The following is a 26,918-nucleotide window of genomic DNA, read 5'->3' as shown; positions in this document are numbered from 1 at the left end:
GAGAAAAAAACTAAAATGAGTCTACTTTCCTTCAACATGAGTACTGAGACTGAGGTCCTGTGCACAAACACCGATGATACAGAGGTAGAAACTCATCAGTGCTGCTACTGTTTTTGAACAGTGTATAGATGTGGGGCAAAGCCAATATTGAGGTTCCACTTTATACTCAAGACACAGCTAATAACTAACAGGTAAACCTCCGCCCACCCTCCAACCAATTTTAAAGTTTCAAATTGAAACAACTTCTGCTGTGTAGAAAATGAAGAGTTGATTCATCGTAACATGTAGACAAGGTCTATTCATGTTATCCATGTAAGTCAGAAGAGAAGTCACAGGTCAAGTCAAATTTGTATTATTTTCTACTTTATTTTTTGGGTGTTAAATTAATTCAATTTCTTGTTGAAAGGTGAGGTCATTCTAAATAGCCAGCGGCATTACATCTGTTGATTTACTCCACTCTGTCCACACTCATGAGCGGTGTTATTTTAGCTGTAGTCATGTGACTGACATCCAGTCCTCAGCAAGTTAACTCTGTACAAAAACAAAGCTGCTTTTTATTTTCATCAGTATTTTTTTTATGAAAAACAATTTTTCTTGTGCATGAAGACCAAAACATATTTGTCTGTTCCTAAATACATTTTTGTTGATATAATACATAGATTACAAACTGTATGAAATGAGACCAAACCAAATTAAAAAAAAAAAAAAAAAAATCTCAATTCAAATGCATTCAAGAGAAATATTGACTGATTTGGTCCATGTTGTCTTTTGTAGTCTTTGTGTTCACAGAATAAACACTGTTCACCCACCAAAACACAAACTACACTTAAAAAGTCCCAACATTTTATTTTCTTAGCGTCATTTCACCTTATTTGTACTAAAATCATCAGCATGTCTTTACCTTTATATAATGCAATCTTTTAATATACAAGTATCAATAAGCATGATTAAAAGATCACAATGGCTTTGTTATGTCTGTGTTAAAGAATTTCCCATATCCTATTATATTAAAATATTTCATATATAGAGTCTGTATTTAAACAGAGGTTTTAATAATAAAAAGTGAGTTCCCATACAAGGCAATTATAGAATTTAATCAGATTGGGAGTCTCATAAATTAAACAATCAGAAAAAGAAACAAACAAACAGAACAGCAATGTCGTCAGAGGTGTTCTGAATGTCCAGAGAGAAAGAGCGAAAAGATGAGCGACAGACCAGACCGATGAAACCACCTTCCGCTGCCAAATCCAAACATTCGAGGCAGCGACGGCAACGAGGCTGATCTGCCTTCAAACACCTTTAAAATTCAGGCTTTCAAACAACAGAGTCTACAGATTTGTTCAACACACAAGTATAATGACTGTCAAATAAAAAGCACACGCTCTCTCCTTCAGGTACAATATTAGAGTGTTGTTAGAGCTCAGCTGCTGTGTGTACAAATACTCCAGGTGACACCCAAAAAACAAAACAGTCTTTTTGCCGGTTCCTTCCTGTCTTATAAACTAGTCTTAAGCGTACGTACATATGTTTGACTCGTATTAATAAAGACTGTGCTTTTTCCAAACACAAACACATCTGTTTTCCTGCACTGTTTCTGAGCACTACCTCAGTTAGACAGCATTGTTCTGTGAGAATAAACACTGATTCATTCGATCATTGACACAATAATCATCCTGGATTTCTTGTTTCTTCAGCAGGGTTCAAAAGTGCCCAATAAGCATCAGAACCAATTATTTGTCACATCCTCGTCACATGACTTGATTGGGCTGATGCCTCGTGTTAAGTTCAGCTCGGGTTTTTCCCCCCCTCAGAGATATGGTGGACCACAGCTGAAGAAGGACCAAGAAGCGACCTTGAGTGTAGTCTCACTCACACGCATACACACTCTCACACCATATACATATATACTCGCACACGTACACTGACGCACATGTTCGCTTCAATGTTCCCTCGTCTCCGCAGCCACACTGAAGATTATTTGGAGATTTGCTGTTGGAGGTGAAGGAGGAACTCGTAGTACGACAGGGCCGACTCTGTTCGGTCCTCGATCATGTTTTGCATAAAGCTGGCTTTCAGCTGGCTCTCGTCCCTGAGTCACATGATAATGGGTGGGAAATAAGAACACAATGAGAAGACGTGAGTTGGGATTGCGCCTACATATTCAGGTACTAAAGATGTGCAATATAAGATACTTTCGTTCATTTTAACAGGGAAGAAGAGGAGATGCTAAAGTTTTTCAGAGAATTTCCTTCAACATAGAACAGTTGCAAAGCCTATATTTTACTATTTTGTTAACATGAAGTCTGTACTATAAAGGAGGGTTAGGAGGCCTGTTGACGACCGTCTGGGACTTTCCCATCAATAGTCGTCAAAGAAAAATTGATTTTTACTGACCAGTTGAAAAAGTGTGATGCAAACCAGAAACATAGACTATGGGCTTTCAAAGTAAAAGCTGTGCTTCAGCAGTACAATCAACATGTTTCAAAAGTAGCAACTTTTACACTGAAGGCGAACGGTCTCCGTTTGCGTTCTGCACCACACTTTTCAGTTTCTTAACTGCTCAGTGAGTAGTCAATATCTGCCCTGCAAACTAGAGGCAGCAACTCCATGCCCACCAAAGCTACTGTAAGGTGGTTTTCGATGCTGCTCTGTAAACCTCTTTGCTTGTTACACAGATAGCAAAAAGGTCTATTGGTTTAAGAGATCATCTGCAGTTTTTGTCTTTACTTATCAGCCTCAACAGGAAATACAGACCCTCATAAGCCACTTGCCTTACTTGATTTATTTCTTTTTTGAGTACATTATAGTTAGTATCATAAGCGTTAAAGTGCTATAATCCTAAAGGCACAGGGTGGCTTGTATTTTTTAGACCCTTTTGTTTTGCTGGGTTCTGAAAGATCAAGTCTGAAACAGTCTTATATGCCCTGAGAAAACATTAAGTCAACACATCATCCTATTAAAAACAGTTACTATAGTGAGATTTTAGCTGTTATATAGATAAAGCTATAAACTGATCTTGATCTTTTACCTGTGGAAGAGTGTGGGAAAAACTGACAGCACTACAAAAAGTATCGGTAGTTTATAACAGTTCTTAGCTAGACCACCAGGGAGCACACTTTTTACTTTTGCAATTTCATTCATTCTTTTCTAATACCCAGTGAGGTCCCACCTGATGATATGCAGGGAGGGGAAAAATGGCCTCTGATCTCTCAGCCAACCAATGAAAGCTCTGGTTCTCTGAGACTCTGCGGTGTCCAGTTCCGGGAGCAAATACTGTGAGAGGACAGCAACAGTTTTTGTTACCAGCAAGTAGGGGAAGGCGTCAACATATGGAAATGTAGCTGTGCTGCATGTTTTGAGAAGTCTTGTTACAGAGATAGAGCAGTTGACCCAAAGTAAGAAATCCTACCAGATTATCAGGCACAGCAGCGTAGTTTGGAACTCCTAGGACCTGTGTGAGGAAGTTGGAGTGGCAGTTTCGTCCAATCCACAGGTACATCACCTTTGGGAAGAGAATGACGTTCATTTAAATATCTTTAACTGAAGAGCAAGAAGATTACAATACTGAGAACTGTCACTGAAGAGCTGAACACCTTTAAGTACAGCTCAGGAAAGCTCATAACTGATGTTTTAATCTAGAACTGTGCTACATGGTTATGTAAAATGTTGAGTGTACAAGTTATTATCAGGCGTGGGGGGAGAATGATTAGTGTCATGGAGAAAGCTGGAGTAAGGCTTCATCACAGAGCTACACATTTGCATAAGTCACACAGAGAAGAGGCACTAGTGATACAAAATGTACAATTCAGTGATTTCTCATTATCCAGAAAAGGAAATCTCTCAATCTCTCTCACTATGCCAATATTAGCACCTTTTAACATACAGCCACAGAAAGAAGCGCCATCTAAAGAATCTTTAGCACTGCTGCTGATAAGTAGAATGTAGGAAATAAATTAAATGAGACATTCAGGACGGGAAATGCCAAGCTGTAATTTCGCCCGACATTGAAAATTGTTAGCTTGTTCTAAGAGCCCATCTTGAAACCTACAATTCCAGCATCCATGAGGAAAGCTCCCTCCCTGCTGAGCTTCTCCACAGACAGCTGCAGCAGTCTGGGCTGAGGGATGGTCCGCTCGTTGATGTTTAATGCTCCCTGAAGATGGAGAAAAGAAAAGATCACTTAGTAATGAAGAAAAGCTGAAAATAAATAAAATCCTTCCTAAAATGGTTTTAGTCCAGTCATGTAATCTTAAAATACGCATTACGCATATAAAGAAATAAAACACAGGGCTTTGAAACTTAAATTCATCCTCCTCACCTCGTCAGTCAGGTCGTCGACACGGTACAGAGCAGGATGGATCATCAGCATGGCGTAGGCCAGTGGCTGGTACTTCAGCTGAAGCATGGCAAACACCCGGTCATCCAGCCTGGTGCTGGTGCCTGTCCTGAAAGCTTTCTGCAAAGCGCACATATAAACCTTCAATAACAACTCAATGGTGGCGTATTCAAGAAAGGCCTCTGGAAGTAGAGCCAGTTAGTGTTAATGTTCATAAAAATTCGTGAATTTAGCAAGGAGAGGATATAGTAGATCGATTTTTACACCAAACAAAAGGTACGTTTAAGCACAGGGAAAGGTTGAAAATCAGTCAGTGGAAAAGATTAATGGCAGTGTAGCAGTTGTGTAAACCAGCCAACCTGTTTGAGCAGCGCAAGAATGTAGAGCGGGAAGAGTCTGAGGCAGGCTGGAACCAGCAGGCCAGGCTGCTGGATTGTCAACACAGACTGCCGGTAAGACATCAGCGAGTCAATAGCAGCGTTGGTCATTGCGTCTCTTGCATCGCTCAGACTTGCCGTCACCGAACGGTCCACAGCTGTGGAGAGGGACATTAAGAACCTTTAGGCAGATATTTGTGGGATTAAATAGAAGGGCTGTCTCTACAAACAACACAGACTACCAGAGTAGTTTAAAAGAGGCTCCAGTCTCACACCAGTTATGAGACAATCATGAATTTTAGGTCTGATATTGTAATATGAGGGGCGCTATTCCTACACCATGTTCAAAAGGTAAAAAAAAATAAATTTGTGATCAAGACCTCAATAATTACACTTTTTAAGACAAACAATGTTTTTTTAAAATCAGACTTTTATGAACCTTTCTTAAATAATTTAACTGAAACAGAAAAATAATACTTCTCTTTACCAGAATATGGTCAACTAAATATTTGTGTGATTAAAAGATGAACTTTCTAAAAAAAGATTCATTAAAATTTTATTATCAAATGAGGGTTTTATCTGCTAATCTAATTCACCTAACAGCAAAATTGTTACTGTTAAAATTCACAATATGTGTGACTTTACAAAAACTTATTTTCCTTCATAGTAACGCTCTTCTAATAACATTTCAATGGAGACTATGATGTGAATTCAGTGTGAGGAAATTAAATAAATTTGTGTTTGTATAAAATTGTGTTTGACAGAATGAATGACCTGCTGGCCTGTGGCTCTATTGGTTCTTGTGGGTAAGCGACAGTTGTCTTGGTGGGCCAGTAAAACCCAGAGGGGGGAAAGAAAAACATGCTGAACACTGCTAAGTGGCCCGATTTTATGCAGTAGGACATTTAACTACCAAATGAATTTTCTGTGAATTTAAAATGAAAAAATATGTCCATCTTTGAGATGTTAATATTTATGACATGACCTGTAAAAAATGCTTAGATTTCCTAGCAGAGCTTAGCATTAGGATTAGTGTGTATTAATCTTTTTGAGTATTAGCCTTGTGTATATTACAGTTGTGAGTTGATAATCATCATTCACATGGCATGGCTGCGCCTTACTATGCATTTGAAGTCACAGTGCTAAAACAGCCATGCTCCACCTGATTGTTATAAGATTAAAATGAAATAAACTCTTCTGAAACATAATATCAGTATCTGTTCTCCAAGTTAACATCAGATGAGCCAGCACAGATTTGAATGCTCGGTATAGAATGGTTGCTAGGACACCGCAGCTGTCACCACTCATCACCATCTGTCAGTGCTTATAACAGCGAAGACGATGAAAACCCAGTGAGGATTCAGGATCCAGCCAATTAAAAGAGTATTAACTGTCACAATGAAGAATAATCGCCTAGTTATGCTTTCCACAAATCCAAGTTTATCCATATTTTACAAACACACAATCACGTATCCAGAAATTTACAACTGGTGAAGACAAAGCTCTCACACTGTTACTTCACTTTCACATTTCTGTCTACAATTATTATATACAAGTCTCAAAACAAACATAACTGGTAATAACTCTTAAGTATGCAAAAGAGATGTGCAAACTGACCAAATAAAATTAAGTATGAGTGGTAACAAATAACAAAAGAATTGTAAAACTTTATTATCTCATGTGAAATTTTAGAAAACAGTTTAGCACGTACCCATGCAAGCCAACAGCCCAGTGATGGCTTGAACATCAGCCCCAGCAAAGATATCTGACAGAGAATTAACCACAGGGAGACACAACGTGTGCACGCGGATCCTCCTCTCTCCTGTAAGGGACCATTCATGTTATTTAAACATATTTTAGTTCTACCCATTTATTGCCTATAAAAATGTGTAAATAATAACATCTGCTTTTCATTCGATAAAATTACACTAAGTAGTTCCATCTTATATAATAATTATCATAAGTCACTATTTGCATGTATGTTTTTTTTCCATTTCTCAACACTATTCTGCAAAAAGATAAGGAACCAAACAGGCTCGTCTGAGCATGTGCGTACCTTTGCTGGAGGTGTAAAGCAGCGCAGCCTGGAAAGAGACAACCTGCATGTCATCAAGGTTTTCCTCAATGGACATCTGAACTGCGAAGCCGGCGTCTGGGTTGACATTGGGGAGGGACAACAGATCTGTGGAGCGCACAAAGAAGTTTCCGTGGAACGTGTGGATGGACAGACCTGCATAGGAACAGAGAGAAATAAAAATCAATTAAACTGGACTGCATAATCTTAAAAGGTAGCCAAAAAACAGAAACCACGGTTGTGTCCAGACTCTAGAAATGTGTTTTCCTCTCTATAATGACTCAGAGTTTAAGCTTTTATGTCCAATTTCCATGATGAGCAAATACAGGGCTACAAAGGCTGGACTGTTTGTAAATACAGCAAAAACTGAACACCATCGGGCAAGAAAATTTGTAAAGCAGATTTCTGGTTCATTCAACCTGCTGTAATTTCCACTGTCAGTTTTGACTCTGTAAGTCATGCTAACTTTACACTTCCCACTAAAGCTGGAGAGACTTGGGAAAACTACAACCCCTCACACTTGCCTTGAGAGGTAAACATTAAAGTTTACCCCCCAACGCAGACCTTGGTGTTAGCAACAGTAAGCATATACTACTAATACTTTTACCAATAAATCAAACATGTAAAGAGAAACTTGAAGTTCTGTGACTCATATTTGGGAATTTATAGATGTAAGGAAAGGTTTTGAACCAATTACCAGGATTTCTGAAATTTATTTTTGAGTGAAAATCAAAACTATTTGCATTATTATTACTATTACAAGTGTGTTTATCTAATTGTGCCTTGGATGATGATGATTAGACCACATTTTATGCCAAATCAGTGCAGAGTTGGTAATTCCAAAGTTTACAAACAACATCTTGCAACGGTAACCTTCACGTCTATTCAACACTCAATCATCTTTAGCTCTTTTGTGCCCACAGACCTTTGGTGCAGCGTATCCTCATGACAGCCTCAAAGCCAATTTTCCTGGATAAATATCTCTTCAGATCCTTCTGGAAGCGCTCAACCTGAGCTGGGTTATGCTGGTGGTGGTAGGATGGGTAGTAGTAAACGCTCCCTGCTGAATATCTGGATATGCATCCTGCAATAAAGAGAGAACGCACAGAAATGGAGAGAAAAAGCTTTAAAGTTTTGAAGAAACAGACTGGTTAAGAATTTCTATCAATTTCCATCTCGTTAGGGAATAAATAAAATCTGATAGCATCGATTCTGTAATCAGATTTTCCCCCATTAACAACAAATATTTTTGTGCTTAACGTTTTTACCACTCAAGAGTTTTAAAATCTAGGAATATGAGGGGATTTTTAAGCAAGAGGTTAACATGATATAAACAATAAAAGGTCCACTGCATCCATCTTTTCCCTTCATTGTCCCCCTCCAGTCCATTGAGGTGAGACTTACCAAGAGATGCCAGGTCACAGTACTGAGCGCTGAGCAGGAACAGGTCTACAGCCACCTGCTGGCTGGAACAGTCCAGAGCCAGCTTCTTGTAGAAGTCTGTCGCCGGCGCTAAGTGCTGGATATCCTGAAAGGAATGCACATCAGATAGCGCCATGAACATAAAGTGTAAATGTAAAGCAACAACTCAAAAGTCGTCCAAAGTAAAACAAATTTTTACAGTTTGTGGAAAAGCTGACATTTTTAATCCTGATTTAACCCTCTGGTTTAAGATCACCAAAATCAAATAACTCTAAACATAAAAATGGAAATCTTCTCTCTCTCTCGGTCTCTGAAAAGTTAGTTTTTCTACAATAAATCTGATCTTATTCCAAAAAATTTGCTTTTATTTTGCATTTACTAGAAAAGTTTAAAACTAGCTGTCAAACATTCGTCACGTCCATTTTTGTTCTATGACTGACTTGAAACACTAGTCATTAAGACTTACTTTGTTTAATATAGTTATGGCAACTGGTGTCTACATATAACACTATTTAAATCCCGCTGTATACCATTCAGCACACTTCTCTCATTACCTTGGCAGATGCCCGCTGGTTGGGGTCCTCTCTCGACTGCAGTGCCCCAACACCGAGGTTAGGCAGCTGCGTCTGAAACACTGACATGCGCCCTCCAGTGGGGGACAACAACTTAAAGGCTGCTTGCAGAGCTGAACCCAGGGCGGACTGCGTCTCCATCGTCTTCTCAAATAAATTTGGCAGGCTCTTCAACAGATCCTGCACAAGCTGAAAAGCAAATGGGTGGACGTGAGTCATATTTTTATGACGTGTTATCGCTATTAATCAGAGAAAACGGATATGAATATAAAGCAGCAATCAATTTTACTTCCTACATAGTGTAAACACATAGTACACTGTTACACTGAATCTCAGTTTCAGAATACAGTCATTTATAAATTAAACAACACAGGACTTTAACAAAATGTGCATTTCTGACCTCTTTGCTTTCATTGAGGTTTACTAGAAGGCTGTCTGGTGTTGGTAAAAAGATATCTGTAGAGAACAAAACGTAATTATTTAAACAAATATAACAGTAGGTAATGACAACCATAAATCAAACAGGCGAGCAACCATAAAGTGGTTTCATTAAGAAATAGAATCACTGCATGTATTGCGACAGTTTTTACAAAGTTTCACTTAAAATAAAGGCGAAAAAACATAAATGTACTAATTTACCAACATGGCATTCATGTTTAGTGAGCCAGTAAGTCTGTGACCTTATATGTTTGTCGGTTCTCGATTCCTGCAGCAAGTGGGCACACAGCTGATGTCAAGTTACTGTGATAATGAAAGTGTGGCCTTTGCCGTCAGCTGCGTCTCACCTTCTATGTCAGACACGATTAGCATCTGAGGCTGGGAAAGTCCTTCCTGGAGGTTGTAGAAGTGGATGGTGCTGTCAAAGGTGATGAAGCCTACCTTAGTCCGTGAGTCTCCAGGAAGTCTAGGACGCATAAACACACACTTCAGTAAAGCTTGTCAGGGATAACCTATTTTCATCGAAGTTTGCAATGAACCAAATTAAGATCCTTGCATTAAGATATTATGTTGGATCGTGTTACTGCACATTACAGAAAATAACCATCTGTTGATCAAATATGTAGACAGGTGGTCAGAGTCAGCCTGCCAGGGGGTCCTGTTTGTCCCACAGGGTAGTTTTGTAAAGAGAAAACCCCTTACTTCAAAGAAATAAGAATCTATGGAGATTTTTTAAGTCTACACAAATTATTTGAACCATCTGAACAGATATCTGTTCTTTAGTCACAACTCCATAGATCCCAGGGGCTCTATATAAAAGGGATCAACCTTCATATGCAAATATTAACTGTACATGTTTAATATGAGTATCGTCCACCAGAACGGTGTATGACAGAAAATAAGGTACACTATGTTGCCAAAATTATTCGCTCATGTACCTTCACATGCATATGAACTTGGGTGACATTTTATTCTAACCTATAGGTTTTCATATGATGTCAACCCACCCTTTGCAGCTATAACAACTCTTAAACTCTTCTGGGAAGGCTTTCCTTAAGGTTTAGCAGTGTATTTATGGGAATTTTTGATCATTCTTCCATTCAATGAAGCTCTCTACAAACTGTTCTTGAGCTAATCTAAAGTTCAAATAAAGGTTGGAGATTTGTAGCGAATGACTGGAGAAAGTCGGTGACCTCTGTGCACTATAAGCCTCATTGTTGCAAAGGTGGGATCCTATCACAGTACCATGCTGGAATTCATGGACGACCCATTTTTTCACAAATGTTTGTAGAAGCAGGCTGCATGCCTAAATGCTTGATGTTATACTAAATACGGAAAATTACTGTTTAAAATGCTATTTTGTCAAAAGGACTCTAATGAATCAAAATTAAAGGTTGTACATACGAATTGATGTTGTCCAGCAGTGACTGACAGAACACATTTAGGTAGCCTGTCTCCACTGCATTGTGGGAAACGTCCAGAACGAAGAGGTAAACAGCAGGCTGGGGTGGCCTCAGCTGAACAAAATCAGGGCAAAAACAAAATGGTTGTTACAGGGTTAATAAAAAGAGACAAAATTACTATCACGTACACAGAAGACTGCACAATTTCCAACACTCAGAATTTAATTTAGCAGGTTAAAATAGCAAGTTAAAAGCTTAAAGTAACCACTAACTGACTTTGCCCTGAGACAGAGTCCTGGAAAGTATTTTCCCTGCAGAAGGCTACACCTCTCCCACCATCTTTGAAATCTCCCTCAGCTTTCAGATCATAATTCTTCAATTTTACATCACTCGGAAAATGCCAGTTTTATAATAGCATGGATTTAACTGGTGACAGATACAATGTTAAACACCTACCATGTATTCTGAAGGAGCAATGAACTCAATGGTGGCATTCTGGACCTCAGGTCTTTTGTGTGGTTCTCCATATGATCTGCTGACAGGGTTGTACATGAACTCCTCTGGAACTACACACAAACACACAAAACCTCCAGTGAGAATTTAGTACTGAGTCAGATCTTCTACCTGAGGTGAAAACACATATAAACTAACAAAATCTTCTTTCCAAAGTAGGTGACATTATTCTCTCTTTGTACTTAATCTGTGGGTGGAAAAAAACCCTCCTGTTACTTACCATCATTAACCCGATAGCAAAGGTTGCACTTCCACCTTCTCTGGTCCAGGAAAGAGACAAAGGGATTGATGTAGGTTCTGCAGAACCGACACCTAACAATCGTGCTGGATGTCACAACAGGAAGCTGCTGTATTTATAAAAGCAGATGAGAAACAACTTCTGTGAGATGAGAGCCTCAAGGCAAAAATATCTGGTTTGCAGCTTATTTTAAATGGCATTTCAATAAAGACGTTTCTTGTTGCTGTCCAAGCTGTAAAATGTCTCTGGAATTCGTGTCCTCAATTAACAGGGAAACATAAACGTAGTTGCTGTGATAGATTTTGCCCAGGGGTGTATTAAGTCAAACCCTACTGGGAAATAAACAGCTGTTAGGAAGACACTGTTTAACCAATACAAATTTGATGCAGCTCATGCATCTTTTTAAAGATAATATAGCTGTTATATGTTGGTGTTATATGAGGATGACACATTTAAAAAATAGCTCTGGGAATGCCTCATTTTTAAAAGCACCACTAATGAGATTAAACAATTAGCTCCTGTAACATATATATGATTTTTGTGGGGAATTCATTTAATGAACTATCAGTCACAGGCATATGTTTAAGGAAGAAGCCAGAGGAATGAGGCACCTATTCCAGAAAGACACAGAACAAACTCATTCACTCTGAGTTAAGCATGTGTGTGCCACTAAATAAAGAGGAAAGTCTGTTCCACTGAAGGGAGACATTACCGCACTTTTACCATTCAAACCAGACATGCAGCAGTATATGAACCAGAGTTAAAGCAGCAGAAAGAGTCAATATCCTAACGCTACATTTTATTCAGTGCAGTCCTTTTATTTATAATTTAGTCTTTTGTCAATGTGTGATAAGTGTCAATTGCCAGGTTTGACCCAGTGATAATGATGACATAAAACTGCATGGAAGCGTTTAAGATCAAGACAAATTCTTATCCACTTCAGATTAGAGAAAAACAGACAAAAACAGAAGTTAATACATGCAACCTATATTCATAAACAGTCTATAAATATTCTCACCATATGACATAGCTATGACAGCAATATATGGAGAGAAATTCGTCTTAAAGTGTTAGTGCGTGGAATGATTAATACATGTGCAAATGCATAATACTGCAACCCCTGCATTCATGTAAATAACCAAAATAAGTCACTGCTTCGAAAGAGATTTGAATGCTGGGAGAAAACTGAGACATCTGAGCTTTGGGTGTAACCCAGTATCGTTTCACATAGAGCAGACCTTTTTTCTAAACAGGCAGAAATACCTCGCCACCCTCTGTCTAAAAACCATTAACCTACACACTCTAAAATTACCTCTAATTGTTGATACATGATAATGACTACACACATTTGTGACTAAATTGTCTCCTATGTGTCACCAATATTATGTGTATAACTACTTAAATGTGAGGACAGAAATCAGTGCTGTCTCCTCACACTCAGGATTGATCATAAAAGTGGTAATGATAGTAAACATAGGCCCTGGGTAACAAATCTCCAGCTGGGATTGTGGTGATGTGTATGACATGTAACTAATGTTCTCTGCTTTGAAATAAACGAAAGATAGACTCAGCACTTGTTGCCGAAAACCTGCTGGCTTGCAGGTGAGGTTCACAGTGGAAGCTGTTGGAGTAACTGACCCAGTTAAACTGACTGATGACTGAGAGTGAACATTCAATATTAAATTGACACGTTACCGAGAGGTCTTTGAATGGGTGAAGCAGCAAGCCCAGTGGCATCTTGGCTTTATTGAGCAGAGACTGGGTCTGAGGGATGCTGGTCAGTGTAGAGCGAAAAACTCTGGAAGCACACAGAGTGATAAATTCAGTGTTTAGGCTGTGTGCATTTAAAACAAAACAGTGATATGATTAATGTCCCACTTTAAATGCAGCATTTCTTAACTATTTATAATTTTGAGTTTAAAAACATAAAAACTAAACAGAGATAATTTACAGTATTACTAGCTGTATGAGATAAAAACACAATCAATTCAATGAAAGACAAGAAATGCAACAACACAGAAAATTAGTTCATTATGACTCACTCTGGGCTGCAGTTGAGTTTCTGCAGGTCCTGGGTGAGGCAGGGAGTCGGGGCAGGGACTGGAGCCGGTGGCAGCAGGTTCCTCTCTTGCAGGAGGTTGACCACTCTCAGGGCCTCCGGGGTGCTGGACTGGAGGCTCATGGCTGCTAATGATGGGCTTAGCTGAGCTGGCCCCATGCCACCAGGTGGCTGAAACAAAAACAACAACAAACAAACAAACAAACAAAAAAATACATTAAGCCTAATAGTCTAATAATATTTACTTGACACAATAAATGTGAGAATTTTGAAGTCCACACGTGTTCAAGTGCTTTTTCCTAAAATTGTATCTTGAAATGAAATTAATTTAAAATTGATTTAAGCATTGGTTGCAAACTGTTCCCTCACAAGCCCTTTACTATAATTCACCAAAGTTTCTTTAGCCATTCCAGTTCTATAACCAGTTCAACCCTATGCAACAGTGAAAAAAGCAACCCAGTGCTGGTTATTCTCCTTTCCATAGAACCAGCACGTGTTTTGCATTCATGTGCAAGTCAATGACAATTCGAACAAACAAACAGTGTATGCAAAGTGTTCTAAAATTATGTGGAACTGGGTTGTGACCTTAGGCTCACCTGCTGATATGGCTGAGGTGCTTGAGTGTAAGGCTGCGTGGCGGCTTGCATCGCAGGGTGGATGGGAGGGGTGGCGTGGGGAACTGGGGTGTTCTGGTACCCAGGAGGGAGCGAAGGGTAGTGGCCCAAGTGCCGACTGGGTGGTCCAGGCTGAGTTGGGCCAGCTATGGAAGAAACAGTAACATTAAAAACATTTACACTTACAAAGGCTTACATGAGAACTCAAATAGCAGACATCACTAAAAATGGGAAGCTCTGTGGCTGACAGGTACACACAGCGGCAAGGCATATTAGTCACCAACTTAAATAAAACCCAGTGGCAATGTTTCGTGGATTTGAATGGGTTTCCCTCATAAATGTGTTTTTATAGGCCTAAGCTACTTAATGTTTGTCTACACAAACAATAGCTGTTAGCAGAAGTTGTTTATTGTGGATTTTGTTCTTTTCATGGGATTTGCTGATGATATGAAAAGTATATTACAAATTCCGAGACGCCTGCTGGTATGGAACCAAAGGGAAAAAAAGAAAATAAAAGACTGTTCACCACAGCTGACAGTCACAGTGGGATTTGTGACAGTTAATATTTAGATATTTGTACTGAAAAGGGAATCCAGTTGGGATTCAAGACATACATCACACAATTAAAGATTGTACAATAAAATGTAGCCTCATATTCGTCAAAAACTGCAAAGACAGACATTAGCAAAGACTGCAAATGTGACAGGTGTGTGCACAGAAAACCGCCTTACCCATTTTGTTGTCAAGATGATTATAGCTGTTTGATGCTTGCGGGCCATTGCCAGCCACAGCTCCTGTTTCAAAGCAAACACAGACATGATATGAATAATTTAAGCAGCACTTTGCCAACCACAAACAACAGGGATGGAACAAAATGAACTACAAAAAGGGTCAAAACAATGACAATACTAATGATGACGCAAATTAAAGAGACACTAAAGATGTTTATGGGAAGTATTTTTACATTAGTGATTTTAATATTTAGAAGTTGAGCCACATGGGAGACGTGGTGAGCCTAGATGACTGAAAAGGTAAAACACACCATCAAGAAATAATTGTTTCCATGGATGCTCAGTTTAGCACTAAAAAGATACAGAGTTACTATGAATGCCATTACAATATCTCTGGATTAGTTTTCATTTTATATGCATTATTCTTTAAGACTATGAGATGAAACCTCTGTATATGCTCAATAGTGCATCCAGAGATACAAGCAAGAACTGTACAGATGAGACAGGACTGGCAGCACAGCACTGACACAACATCTAAGAGCTGAAAACTGATTTTGCCACACCTGGACATTCAATATCTCCCTCCTGGTTGTCGGGCTCAGTGGGGGAAAGAGTGCTGTTAACAACACCCCCACACTGAGCTGGCATGTAGTGGCAGGAGCGGAGGGAGGGAAACAATGGAAGTTGATCAGGAAAAAATATATAGAGAGAGATAATAACACGTTGGCTTATACAAAGGATATGCAGTCATTAAATATCACGATTATCACATCTGTGGGAGTAAAATGTTTAATGATTATTCTAATGTTTCCAAATGTGCTGAGATCTGGGCTCTGTATTTTAAAAAAACTTATAAAAAGATTACACATACCATCTGCTTTAGGTGGTGGAGGTGTGGCGTTTGCCACTGGAGGTCCAGTGGGAAGCGGTGTGGGTTTCATTGTTGGTGGTGGGCCTACAGGTGTTGGACCTGTAGGTGGAGGCCCATAAGCAGGCCTGTTTGACTGGCCTTGGTATGTATGGGGCGCCATGGGATTCGTTGGTGGAGGTGCCACACCTGTAGAGAAATAAAGACTGTAATTCGTCATGATTTCCTCTATTCAATGTATAATGAGCTAATTACTTTGCATACAAAATGTGAAAAATTTGTGAGGTTTCTTTGACACAATAACTGGAAAACTTTAAAATTAAAAAGCTTGAATCAATGACTATGTTTATCTTTTCTTCTCTTTAATAAATGAGTAATTAATCAGAAACCAGTGTAGCTTGTTTCTCTGGCACACAGCCGTGACTTTAGCAACATCTTTTATCATCCCTGTGAATCTGCTGACATCATGTTACAGCTTTCAGCTGGTCAGTTATCACTTCTAAAATTATGTCAAGGTTGCAGTCTATGTAAAACAACTCCAACATGCTATCATGTACAAGACATCAGAGTGTACTGTACCGCACTAAGCTCCAGGCTGTGGTGACAGCAGCTGGTGGCGCTACTAACCTACAGCAAGTTAACCTCAGAGCACAAGTGAATTTATCTGTACTAACACACCAGCTAGCTCAGGACTGTCTGTGCCCAAACAAACACTTCTTGATGAACTTAGTGATGACTGAAGACAGCAAGTATGTTTACTCTTTTACTATGTTAATTACGCAATTTCCTAAGCTTGTATGCTAAGGATGGGCAACATTTGCTTTCTGTCTTGAAGAAAGAGTCCCGTTTTACCTACTTAAGTTAAACTCATTACCTCCTTTACAACAGGTCTGGCTGAGACGTTTCTATAAGAAACAATTTTTGTTTGTTTTGTTGTTGTTGGGGTTTTTTTTTTTTTTCATTAATATGAGACACTCCAAACTAAAACAATCCACCTAAACACTTTTATTATTTAATTTTTGTAATATTTACTGTTGTAGAGCAGGTGTTTGCAGCAATGAACTAAGAAAATATAAAGGTTCACAGACACAAATTAGGAACAAATATTTAGTCAGAAGAATGACTCGTGAGAATTTAATCATTTTGTCTATGACTTGGACAGGTATCTGAAACTTTAAAACCGCTGCAGTAGAGACCTGTATCACCAAATTAGAGTGAATTAAGACATCGACAAAGATTACTAAATAGATTAAGTTATTAGTCTTTATGATGTGTGTCAGAAATGTGTAATTTAGTTTAATGAGAATAACTGCACCATCAAATCATGCCATCGGATGTTAAAAGGATAGATGTTTCAAGATCAGCTAAGAGCTCTAACATGATGTCATGTCTTTGTCGCCTCACAGAAAAATTTGTAGAGGTGGGAATCACCATACATCCCACGATACGATATTATCACAATACTTAACGCACGATACGATATTATTGCAATTTTTTAAAATATTTTGCGATATTCAGATTCTGTACATAAAGGTAAACTTTATCAATATTCATTTTATCTAATATCAAAGTCTCACACTCAGTCTTTCTCTCATTTCAGTTTTATTGTTGACAAACTGAACGGTTTATATTACAGTCTAGTCCAACTTAACTGAATTCAACCATCTGGTACAATTATAGCTATTCTGAACTATGCAATTTATGAAAACTATGCAGCCCCTTCAGCAACTGAAGAATTTGAAAGTAAATTAAAACAAAATATAATTTTACATTAAATAAAAAAGTTTTAAACTTAATTAAAATAAAACATGTCTTAAATTAAAATAAGTAAACTGTCATGTTTATTGCTGCCAAAAAAAAGTGAAACACATTTGGACAGTGAAGGAATGTCAGGATTCTTGCTCAGAAAAAGGATCAACATGCTCTGAAGTCAGAGCACAAAAACCTTTTTTGTAACAAAATATCGATTTCTGCTGTCCCTGTATCGATACATTATTAGCAAACAAAATATCACGATACTACACAGTATCAATTTTTTCTCCCACCCCTAAAAATTTGCACACCATCTGTTAGAACTGGGCTTAAAAGCACTGCAGACCAATTACAGTCTAGTCTAGGGGTGGGTTTTTATAATCGATTTATCGATTAAAATCGATTCTGGCTTGGATAACGTAAAATCGATTCATTAAAATCCTGAATCGATTTTTTAATATAAATTTATTTTGCCCGAAATGCCAGAATCTCAGGTGAAATCTCACAAAATTTCAACAACCACCAAACAGCTAAGACGGTAAATGAGAGCAGGAACACGGATTCTGCACAAAGACTTAAACACACAGCGCAACCAGCGGATCAGAATCAGTTAGATGTTGCCTTTCTCACGGTCGGGGCTGAAAGCCGACAGCTCGCTGATTCTGATCTGTCGGCGGGTCCGCGCTTTGTGTTCACGCCCTTTATGCGCCGATTCTAAACTGTTAGTTTGATGTCTCTCCAAACAATATTGACCGAACCAGCAGCAAAAGAAGATCCAAACTACGCTTCACATAAACATCGTCATGTATTCACTCTGACTTTTACTGTTTTGCTTCGACCACCATGCACAGCTCTCTCTCTCTCTCTCTCTCTCTCTCTCTCTCTCTTTTCTCTCTCTCTTTCTCTCGCACAAGACTACCGTTGTTTACAGCGCTGTCGGCCGACGTTTTTTTTTTCGTTTTATATACTTCCGAAAAGAAAACCTAATTTCTGCCGTTCAATACTGAACAAATTTAAACTTTTTAAAATTATGCAAAATGCAAAACGCTTAGCCGTGTCTCTAATAAAACCGCTGTAACTTCAGAGGTAATGTTCATGTGTTATGTATATTTTTATAAAATCCCAGGCCAGGAAAAATCACCTTCAGGTTTTTCTGTGTTTATCTTCAGCTACTTTGACACAAAGACATCTGCTGTGATGCGCCCACCTTTGATAAAGTCTCGAAAGTGTCAGCTTTCTTTTTATAGATACAAAAATATGTAAATGCACTGATCTGAATTATAATATTTCTGACTGTCAAAATTTCCCAGATTCAAATCGAAGTTAATCGAATCGTGGATCGAATCGATTCGGGACCTTGTGAATCGGAATTGAATCGATTCTAGAAATCAGTGACGATACCCAGCCCTAGTCTAGTCTAGTGATTCAGTCACATTCAGTGCTCTTTAATGATTTGGGGGGATTTGTTTAGACTTCTTTTTTAGGGATGCCTGTCTGTCAGGCGGATGTATTTGTGTGTGCATGTGCTGTATAGGTTGCACACACAATCAGTGGCTGTAAAGGTTTCCATTGATAGCTAGGACCAAATCCAATCCACTGGAATTATATGCCTGACCATCTCAATTCCTTTTATTAACACTGCAGTGGTTTTCTAACAGTTCACACTGCAAAGCAAAGATTTTGTTCCACACTGTGGAAGATAACACAATAGTTGCACTGATGCTGGAAACCTATGTCCTCCTACTTTTCTTCCCAAAAAAACCTACAAAAACAAAAAACGACCTGACCTATATGAAGAAAATCTTAATAATATCAATCCTTAATGAAGTTTTAAAATACAGTTTGGCAGGTTCATTATGTATATAGACATAAAATGGCTTCAAGTATGCTTTTGCAGACTGGAGCATGATCACAAGCATTTTTTTTTTTTACCACTTAAACTAAATGTTGGCCTAAATAATGCCCTTTGTGCCCATACAGAGTTCATTAAAAACTGATGTAGTAAAAGCATAAATAGACTTAAACTTAGACTTAACTTAAAAAAACCTTTCCTTTACAATTTTCAATGTTACAGAAAATGTTTCACTAATAATACTACTACTACTTCTACTACTAATAATAATAATAATAACAAGAAGAAGAAGATATCAACACATAGTTCTGATGGGGCAATTTTAAATCAAAGTTGACTGAAAAATTAAAGACTAAAGCAACTGTTTGACCTCTGCAAGCACTGCACTAAAACAAACAAATGAAAAAAAAAATCTAGGTTAAATTACAGAAATGCTTTGTGAAATCACTTTGCCTCTGTGGTCACATATTACACAACCAATTTATGTCAAGCTAAATCATGTAACAAAGCCACTTCCTGTTACTAAGATTCTTTATGAGTGTTTTTTGTTACCGCTGTGAGCTAACTGAAGGCTACCCTTAACCCTCACAGGAAATTAAAATATAACCAATATCCTTGAGATACAAATGAGTGCAACTGGTTAATATCAAGAGCATTAATTTGTGCATTTTTTATTTTTCATCATTATCACCAGAGGCTGTGCCAGAAAGTAAAAGTGGTCCCAAAAGCTAAATTATATTCAGTATAAGAAACAATATAGTTTGTATTTGAACTTTGTATTCAGACTAAATGAGTTTCTGTTCTTGGGAGGAAGCCAGAGGCCACAGCAGGCCAACATGTTCAGTGTAGGAGCAGAGGGCAATGTCCAGCTCCAACATATCAGCATTCTAGATATGCATATCTCCAACACATATCAATGAAAGAAGACAATGACAGGGAAAAATTAAAGCAATCACGCCACAGAAAAGATACCAGAAAGGAACAGTGCCAAACTTAACACACACTACAGTATGTATTTTCAAGTAATTAAATAGGCAATAACTGCATGATAATAATTGGTTAAAATTCAGTGCTTTCAGTGAAACCCGACAGGATGATTCATCTATTTACTGATTTGACCCCAGGACAGGGGGCATCATTATGGTTTCATTTCCAACAACAAAGAATTGTTGCCTCACCACTGTGTAATTACATCTTTTTTTGTAAATGAAATTGCATTGGGTTAGTGCAGTGGCCTCTGGAAGTTCAGTGTTGTACACAGAATTCAACTGAACAGTGCATACAGTGGTGTGAAAAAATGTTTGCCCTCTTCCTGATTTCCGAGTGTTTTGCACATTTGTCACACTTGTTTTAGATCATCAAACAAATTTTAATATTGGACAAAGATAACCCGAGTAAATACAAAATGCATTTTTTAAATGACGATTTCACTGATGATGGGAGAAAAGTTATCCAAACCTTCCCAGTCGTATTTGAAAAAGTAATATCTCCTCTTGTTAAACATAAACTAACTGTCACTAAACACAATTTTTTGGAAAGCAGAATTCAGTTTCACTAAACTCAGGCCTGATTACTGACAGACCTGTTGAAACAAGAAATCACTTAAATAGAACCTGTCTGACAAAGTGAAGCAGGCTAAAAGACCTCAAAAACAACACATCATGCCAAGGTCTGAACCTGAGAAACAAAGTCACTGACAGTTACCAATCTGAAAAGGTTTACAAAGCCATTTCTAAGGCTTTGGGACTCTATTGAAGCCATTATATACAAATGGAGAAAACTTGGAAGATTGGTGAAGCTTCACAGGCAGCCACTCTACCAGCAGCCGGCCTACTGTGGAAATCTGCTGGTAGAGTGGCACTCTACCAGCAGATTTCCACACCAGAGCAAGGACTATAGGGCAAGAGGCTCAAGACAGCTCAAGTATAAAAGGCTGGGACAAGAGCAAGTTAACCAACTCACTTATAGGAAAACATGGAAAAACTGGACGCAAAGGACTATAGGTCAATAGCACCTGAACATTTGAAATACGACTGATGGGATTGTCAATTTATATATTAATCACAATGTTGTTTTGGATGAAAACAACACTGAAATAATTTGCAAGAAAAAATTATGTCTCTGTCAGTTTGTCCAGGTTTCCCAGCCACGTAAAGTCTATGTGTGGGGAAACACTGAGTATCTCTTTGTTATATGCCTTGATGTACTTACCTGGCTGTGTATAGCCGTGCAGAGAGGTGGGAGGCATTCCTGGGCCCGGGGGTTGGGTAGTGCTGTAAGACATGTTGGGAGGTGGTGGTAGTGGTGCTGCTGAGCTGTAGGATGCTGATGATGGCAGTGATGGCCCTGCTATGGTTGCAGCTGGATTCACATGATTTGCCACAGGGCCCATTGGAGGCGCACTAATGGAGGTTGCTGGCCCCAGTGGTGGTGTAGGTGTGTTGTACTGCCATGCTGGAGTCATGGGCTGCTGAGGGTTGGGGTAGTAGCTACTAGAAGACACAGCAGGAGGAGGTGGTGTTGCCTGTGCAGGAGGCATTGGCATCCTAGGACCAGGACTGGGGCTGGCAGACTGAGGAGGGGTATGTGATGGATGACCTCCCATTGGAGGCCTGGGCAACAGTGGCTGGCCTGCAGAGGATGGGTAGGAGGTGGGTGGTGGGCCTGGCTGATATGAGCTAACTGGGGGAATAGGCTGGTATAGCCCAGCTGGGTAAAGTCCAGGGCCAGGGGGTACAGGAGCTTTGGCCTGCACTGGATTGTATGGTGGTTGATTAGTTATCCCATAACTAACCCCTGGTAGCTGCTGGAGGGCAACAGGATTTTGTGATGGACCTGGAGACCAGAGGAGGATAAATACAGACAAGTTAATACATTTTCCTCAAAGTTTCCTCTTTGAGTAATTAAAATCAGACATGACAATCATTTAATTCTCTGGTTAATTTTATGTCAATTTTATTTTTTATAAAAACTATTATTTCAATCCCTTTGTTCAGGGGAAAAGATCTGCCCGACTACTCGCCAACATTTCACAATGGCTGCAGCTCTTTAAATAACAGTATTGTCATGTAGGATAAGAGTTATATCTGAAATTTAGCCTTAGGTTCAAAAGCAGTATAGCCTTTAGCGTTACAGAGAGATGTAACCAGCAATGTTATAGATTTCAAACTAGGGGCTATTGTTTGAGATTTAAGTGCGTTTTAATTAAGGCAATCCACTTGCTTTAAATGTTTTTATATGAAAAACAGATGGCACAGTGCTGGCAGTGAAAACCACACGGATGTATCAAATGACCAATGAGCCGACAGCCCAGAGGAGTAATCTCTTTACTTGGATTTAATTTGCTGTGATTTTCCCTCAGTGACAGTGGGTTTCAGGCTGACTTACTGAACACAGCAGTGATAAAAGCTGACACCTGTACACCATTAAAACGATGTGTTTACTGTGCAGATACTAGGCTAAAAATGTAACACAAACATCTCAGTTTCAAGAGTGTCAAACATTAATAACAATAGGCGATGTAAGATCTTGTTATGAACAGGAAACAGTTATAAGGAAGAAGGAAGGAAAGCAGGACAAAAACTACCAAGAATGATCTAATCAGCACACTTGAATTTGAAACATCAATGCGATGCAGTTTGTGGCCTAAACAATTATGTAATGCAAGCAGTTTCACTACTATGCATTTATTCCTTTACTTTATAACTGACAGCAGAGCTAAGTCAGCAGAGTGAAAAGGGATTAGAAAACTTTTCTCAACATGCAAAGATAGATGACGGAACATAATCCAGTAATCTTTGCCCTTTCTAAGAGCAGGGAAATTCTAAGAAAGTCAGAAATCATAAAGTGCCGAGTGTGATATCAGACCTTTCACTCCATTAAAAAAAACAAAAGCATCTAATGGTAAAACAAGAAAAACTTCACTTACAGAGTAGGAAAATACAACCCATGTAAATCTAGACTTGAGGGTGTAAATATGCATTACAATGATTAAGATAATGAAAGCAGCTCTAAAGACCACTTTATGACAGCAAGTTCAAATAGTGAGGCTGTTAATGTACTGGCGCTGTTTAACTCCAAACACAAAACTAATAATTTCAGTTTAAATGGGAGAATGACACAAGGGTACGTCCTGTAATGAAATTATTACTAAATTGTCTTCAGAAGTTCAACCCTGTGCTGCCAGAAATACTAATACTCAAGACAAGAAAATGAACCAAAGATACAGAGACAGCGCAGACTGTCAGCTTTAACTTGAATACTAGTAAGGCAGTCAGGAAAGCCTTTTGAGTCGAGTCCACTGCAACTTCTGGCTTTAACAATAACCGGGTATAATATACTGATACTGAAGAAAATATAAATCAGTCAAGGAAAAAACAACAACAACAACAACAACAAAACACACACACACACAAAAATCACACCCTCACCTATGAGCATATGCAGGGGCTTGTAATGGACAGGTTCCTTATAACTGCCTTTAGTCTTTATACACGAAGCTTAGCATTATAATATGACATTTCTGTCCATTCATAAGGGATGGGAATTACACCTGATATATGGAAACATTTTTTAAACAAAGATCCATATTCACATATTAACATTTCATTCGCATAAAGATAACCCAGGATAACAAATATTATTCAAGTCATGCCACCCAGCTTTATTGATGTGCTTGATGTTTTTTTTTCTTGTTGGTAATTGGCATTGTTTATTTTCCACTGCGGTATTTTTAACTGAACTGCAATTAGAAAAAAGAAAAAGAAAGAAAAAAACAATGCTATATTAAAATGACCAATATCACGTGTACTCATTTACAACTTTTGAATTGGAGCTGAGGTATTATGACCTAGGGATGCTGTTGTCTGCACAGAAGAAGAAAGTTATTTCAAGTGCAGACTAATTTGATTGTGAAATATCAGTGCTCCACTGGAAAACCATAAAAAGATATGAATAACCTGAAATTAAGACATTTATCTGTTTCAGCCTTCGGAACGCTTTGCTTTAACATATTTGGATGGTCCCCAACGTGCCACATGTACAGAAAAACGCAAGACGCAGACAAGCCAGAGCTTTTAAGCCAGCTGAAAATCCGTATTGCACAACAGTGAAAGAACTAGTAAACAAGCAAATGTATTTATTCACTGCCACTAAAACTACATCGGGAGTTTTTTTTTTTGTTTTTTTTTGTTTTTTTAAAAAGGAGGGGAAAAGGTTCAGGTAAATCCAGCAGCATGAAAGGAAAAAAACAATTACTTTTCAAGTTATCAACAAGCTCGCATTATATCTACGTATATTATATTATGTTGTGTGAAGAAAGGTCGGACAATTGAACACCTGTCTCTATAATTTATGGTGCCTGATGAGTCCTATAATCAACCTGTTGGGCTGCCACCTCGACAAAGGAAAAGTAGCAAACATCCAAACACTAACTAAATGTGTATATATAGCGTAACTTAAAGAAATAAACTATTTTGGTCATGTTAAGTCATCAAGGTGGCATAGATCAAGATTAACCTCAGCTCTACACCTGACAGGTCGCCCCTACTTAGCTACCTATCGTTACAGTGTTACTAAGCAAGTCAGTTAGCTAACAACTAGCATCAGACACAAGATCCAAGAAGTGCCGCTAATGCTCGTTTGTGACTACCGAAAAGCCAGTTAGCTGTTAGCTACTTCGCCTTGAAGTAAATATATTTAATAAAAGTTACTCACCATTTGCGTATGTCTGCCCTGTCCCAGTCCCGTTCTGAGAATTGAACCCCGCAGTTGACATCTTGAAACAGACACCAGGATCTAATTTAGAGGTGCTTGGTTGGCGAAAAGCTAGCTACGACTTTAGCTGGCTAACTAGCTGGCTGACAGTCGCGGGTAACGTTTAAACCTGTAGCTCTGACGGCGCGTAGCCTGCTCAAAGCGTCGTCCGCGGCGACGTCTCCTATTATCTCAACAAAAAAAAAAGTTGATTAGGTGACTTGTTGACGATTACAAGCCCATCGCCATTATCAAAAAACCCGTTCGGCTATCTACGGGTGAGTAACGATGGGCCTGGTCAGAGTAATCGTGTCAGACACTTCTCCCCTTTCACCGGAAGCTGGGATCACCCAGCAGGATCAACGTAGAAACTGTTGGGCATGCGCAGTATGTACACGTGGCATTTCCTCCGGTGCACAGGATTTTCCAGTGTACTAGAAACATCATCGAGTTCATGGACAATCACTGTGCATTTTTTTGAGAAGCTGCTCATTTAATTGCACGTGAAATACAACCTGCGATACTTTTTCTAACGTATGGTGGAATCCACTAATCCAAGTTAAAGCACTAAAAGAATATGCTATAGTTTGTCCCCAGGTGAATTCTTTTGGACATAACTGTATGGAAAAACAACCACACATAAACCTTGGTTTGTTGGGAATAAGCTTCATCTTTATAATAGGGTTAATGTAGTTTAATTCACCTTTTTTGCATTTGATTAAACAGTCAAGCACTGGAAACATTTAGACTTGACATTGAGTTTCCTTACAACTTCTATGAATTCCGAGCTATTTGTTTTGTCCTTGCATGCAACTGGGAAAAATCCAGCATCATTGTTTTGAAAGTGATAAGAAAGTCAAACGGAATACATTTGTACATTACTGTTTTTAATCACTGGGGAAATTCCATATTAATAAGAACTGGTGGACAAACTCCAAATCAGATGTTTGACCATTTTTGTCAAGAAATGCAGAAATGTGACAACAAAACTTTAAGAATAATAAGTCAGTTAAATATAATTTGTTAATTTTCTTTTTTCGTTTTTGCCAGGACTTTATCCTTCTAGTCATATGCACATAATATGATGTAGCCTATACGTTTTGTGCTTATAATATAAAATGAAATAAGAATTGCTGAATGTAAAAATGGTCTACAAGTCCTATACATTTCAAATAAACTGCAAAATAATTACATCCTATATGACCTGTGTCTATCCTGGGATATGATGTTAGTGTTGTGGGTGTCTGACCTGAAAGACCAACACAAAAGCTGTATACAAAAATGAAATGAGCAGACTCTGTTTCATAAGAAAAAATAGATCCTTCAGTGTGTGCAGATACATGATGGAGATTCTCTATTACTCAGTTGTGCAAGCACAATTACTTCGCAGTAGTCTGCTGGAGGGTGGCACTGTGACTGCCTACAAATTTAACACTTTTGAAGCTGGAGAGCAGATCATTGAACAAACTGTTCCCATCATGGATTAATCCGGACCACCCTCCGCACCGGTTACTGTAGAGAGAGCGCGAGAGAAAGCACCTTCTCTAACAGAGTGATTAAGCTCTGCTGACATAAGTACAGCTACAGGGTATCTTTCATACCACATCACCCTCTATAATAAAATACACCTGCCTCATAGAGAAAGTATCTGACGGGTATTTTTTATTAATATTAATATTTTATCATCCTTAAAATCCTGTTCTGTTCACTCATGATATTGAGTTTATTCCTTCAACTTAGAACTACTATGAGATATCATGTGATGATTCACTTGATGGATAAAGTCCTCCTTAGAATGTGCCCAGAGCCCAGGACTACCTTCTGCACCTCCTGAATAGAGTGCAAGATTTTATTAGTATAGTTTTCCATTTCTTTCTTTCTTATTATTATTTTACTATTAATTTGTACTGCTTTA

The 26,918-nt window shown here is 38.5% G+C and overlaps 1 protein-coding gene across 3 annotated transcripts; it reads right to left on the bottom strand.

Moving 5' to 3' along the window:
- Nucleotides 1-346: 346 nt before the first annotated feature.
- Nucleotides 347-25,366, bottom strand: LOC146510269 (protein transport protein Sec24A-like). 3 transcript variants are annotated; one of them, XM_085175892.1, is made up of 24 exons: nucleotides 24,965-25,366; nucleotides 21,461-22,084; nucleotides 15,649-15,834; nucleotides 15,341-15,418; nucleotides 14,778-14,840; nucleotides 14,029-14,192; nucleotides 13,416-13,603; nucleotides 13,069-13,171; nucleotides 11,356-11,479; nucleotides 11,079-11,188; nucleotides 10,624-10,736; nucleotides 9,567-9,685; nucleotides 9,182-9,237; nucleotides 8,764-8,970; nucleotides 8,192-8,315; nucleotides 7,713-7,871; nucleotides 6,770-6,943; nucleotides 6,425-6,535; nucleotides 4,696-4,871; nucleotides 4,319-4,456; nucleotides 4,049-4,153; nucleotides 3,410-3,502; nucleotides 3,170-3,273; nucleotides 347-2,089 (listed from the first exon to the last, which is right to left on the bottom strand). In XM_085175892.1, the coding sequence occupies exons 1-24, from the start codon at nucleotides 25,023-25,025 to the stop codon at nucleotides 1,975-1,977; spliced, it is 3,495 nt and encodes a 1,164-aa protein (XP_085032018.1). In that variant the 5' UTR covers nucleotides 25,026-25,366; the 3' UTR covers nucleotides 347-1,974. The 3 variants fall into 3 exon arrangements, with proteins under 3 accessions (XP_085032018.1, XP_085032017.1, XP_085032019.1); XM_085175891.1 differs by having other exon boundaries at nucleotides 11,356-11,482; nucleotides 24,965-25,365; XM_085175893.1 differs by lacking the exon at nucleotides 15,341-15,418 and having other exon boundaries at nucleotides 11,356-11,482; nucleotides 24,965-25,365.
- Nucleotides 25,367-26,918: the final 1,552 nt, after the last annotated feature.

The sequence above is a fragment of the Neolamprologus multifasciatus genome, chromosome 10, assembly GCF_963576455.1.
Source record: "Neolamprologus multifasciatus chromosome 10, fNeoMul1.2, whole genome shotgun sequence".
In the NCBI taxonomy this organism is placed as follows: Eukaryota; Metazoa; Chordata; class Actinopteri; order Cichliformes; family Cichlidae; genus Neolamprologus; species Neolamprologus multifasciatus.
Note: the sequence above shows the minus strand (reverse complement) of the source record. Positions and strands in the feature narration are given on the sequence as shown.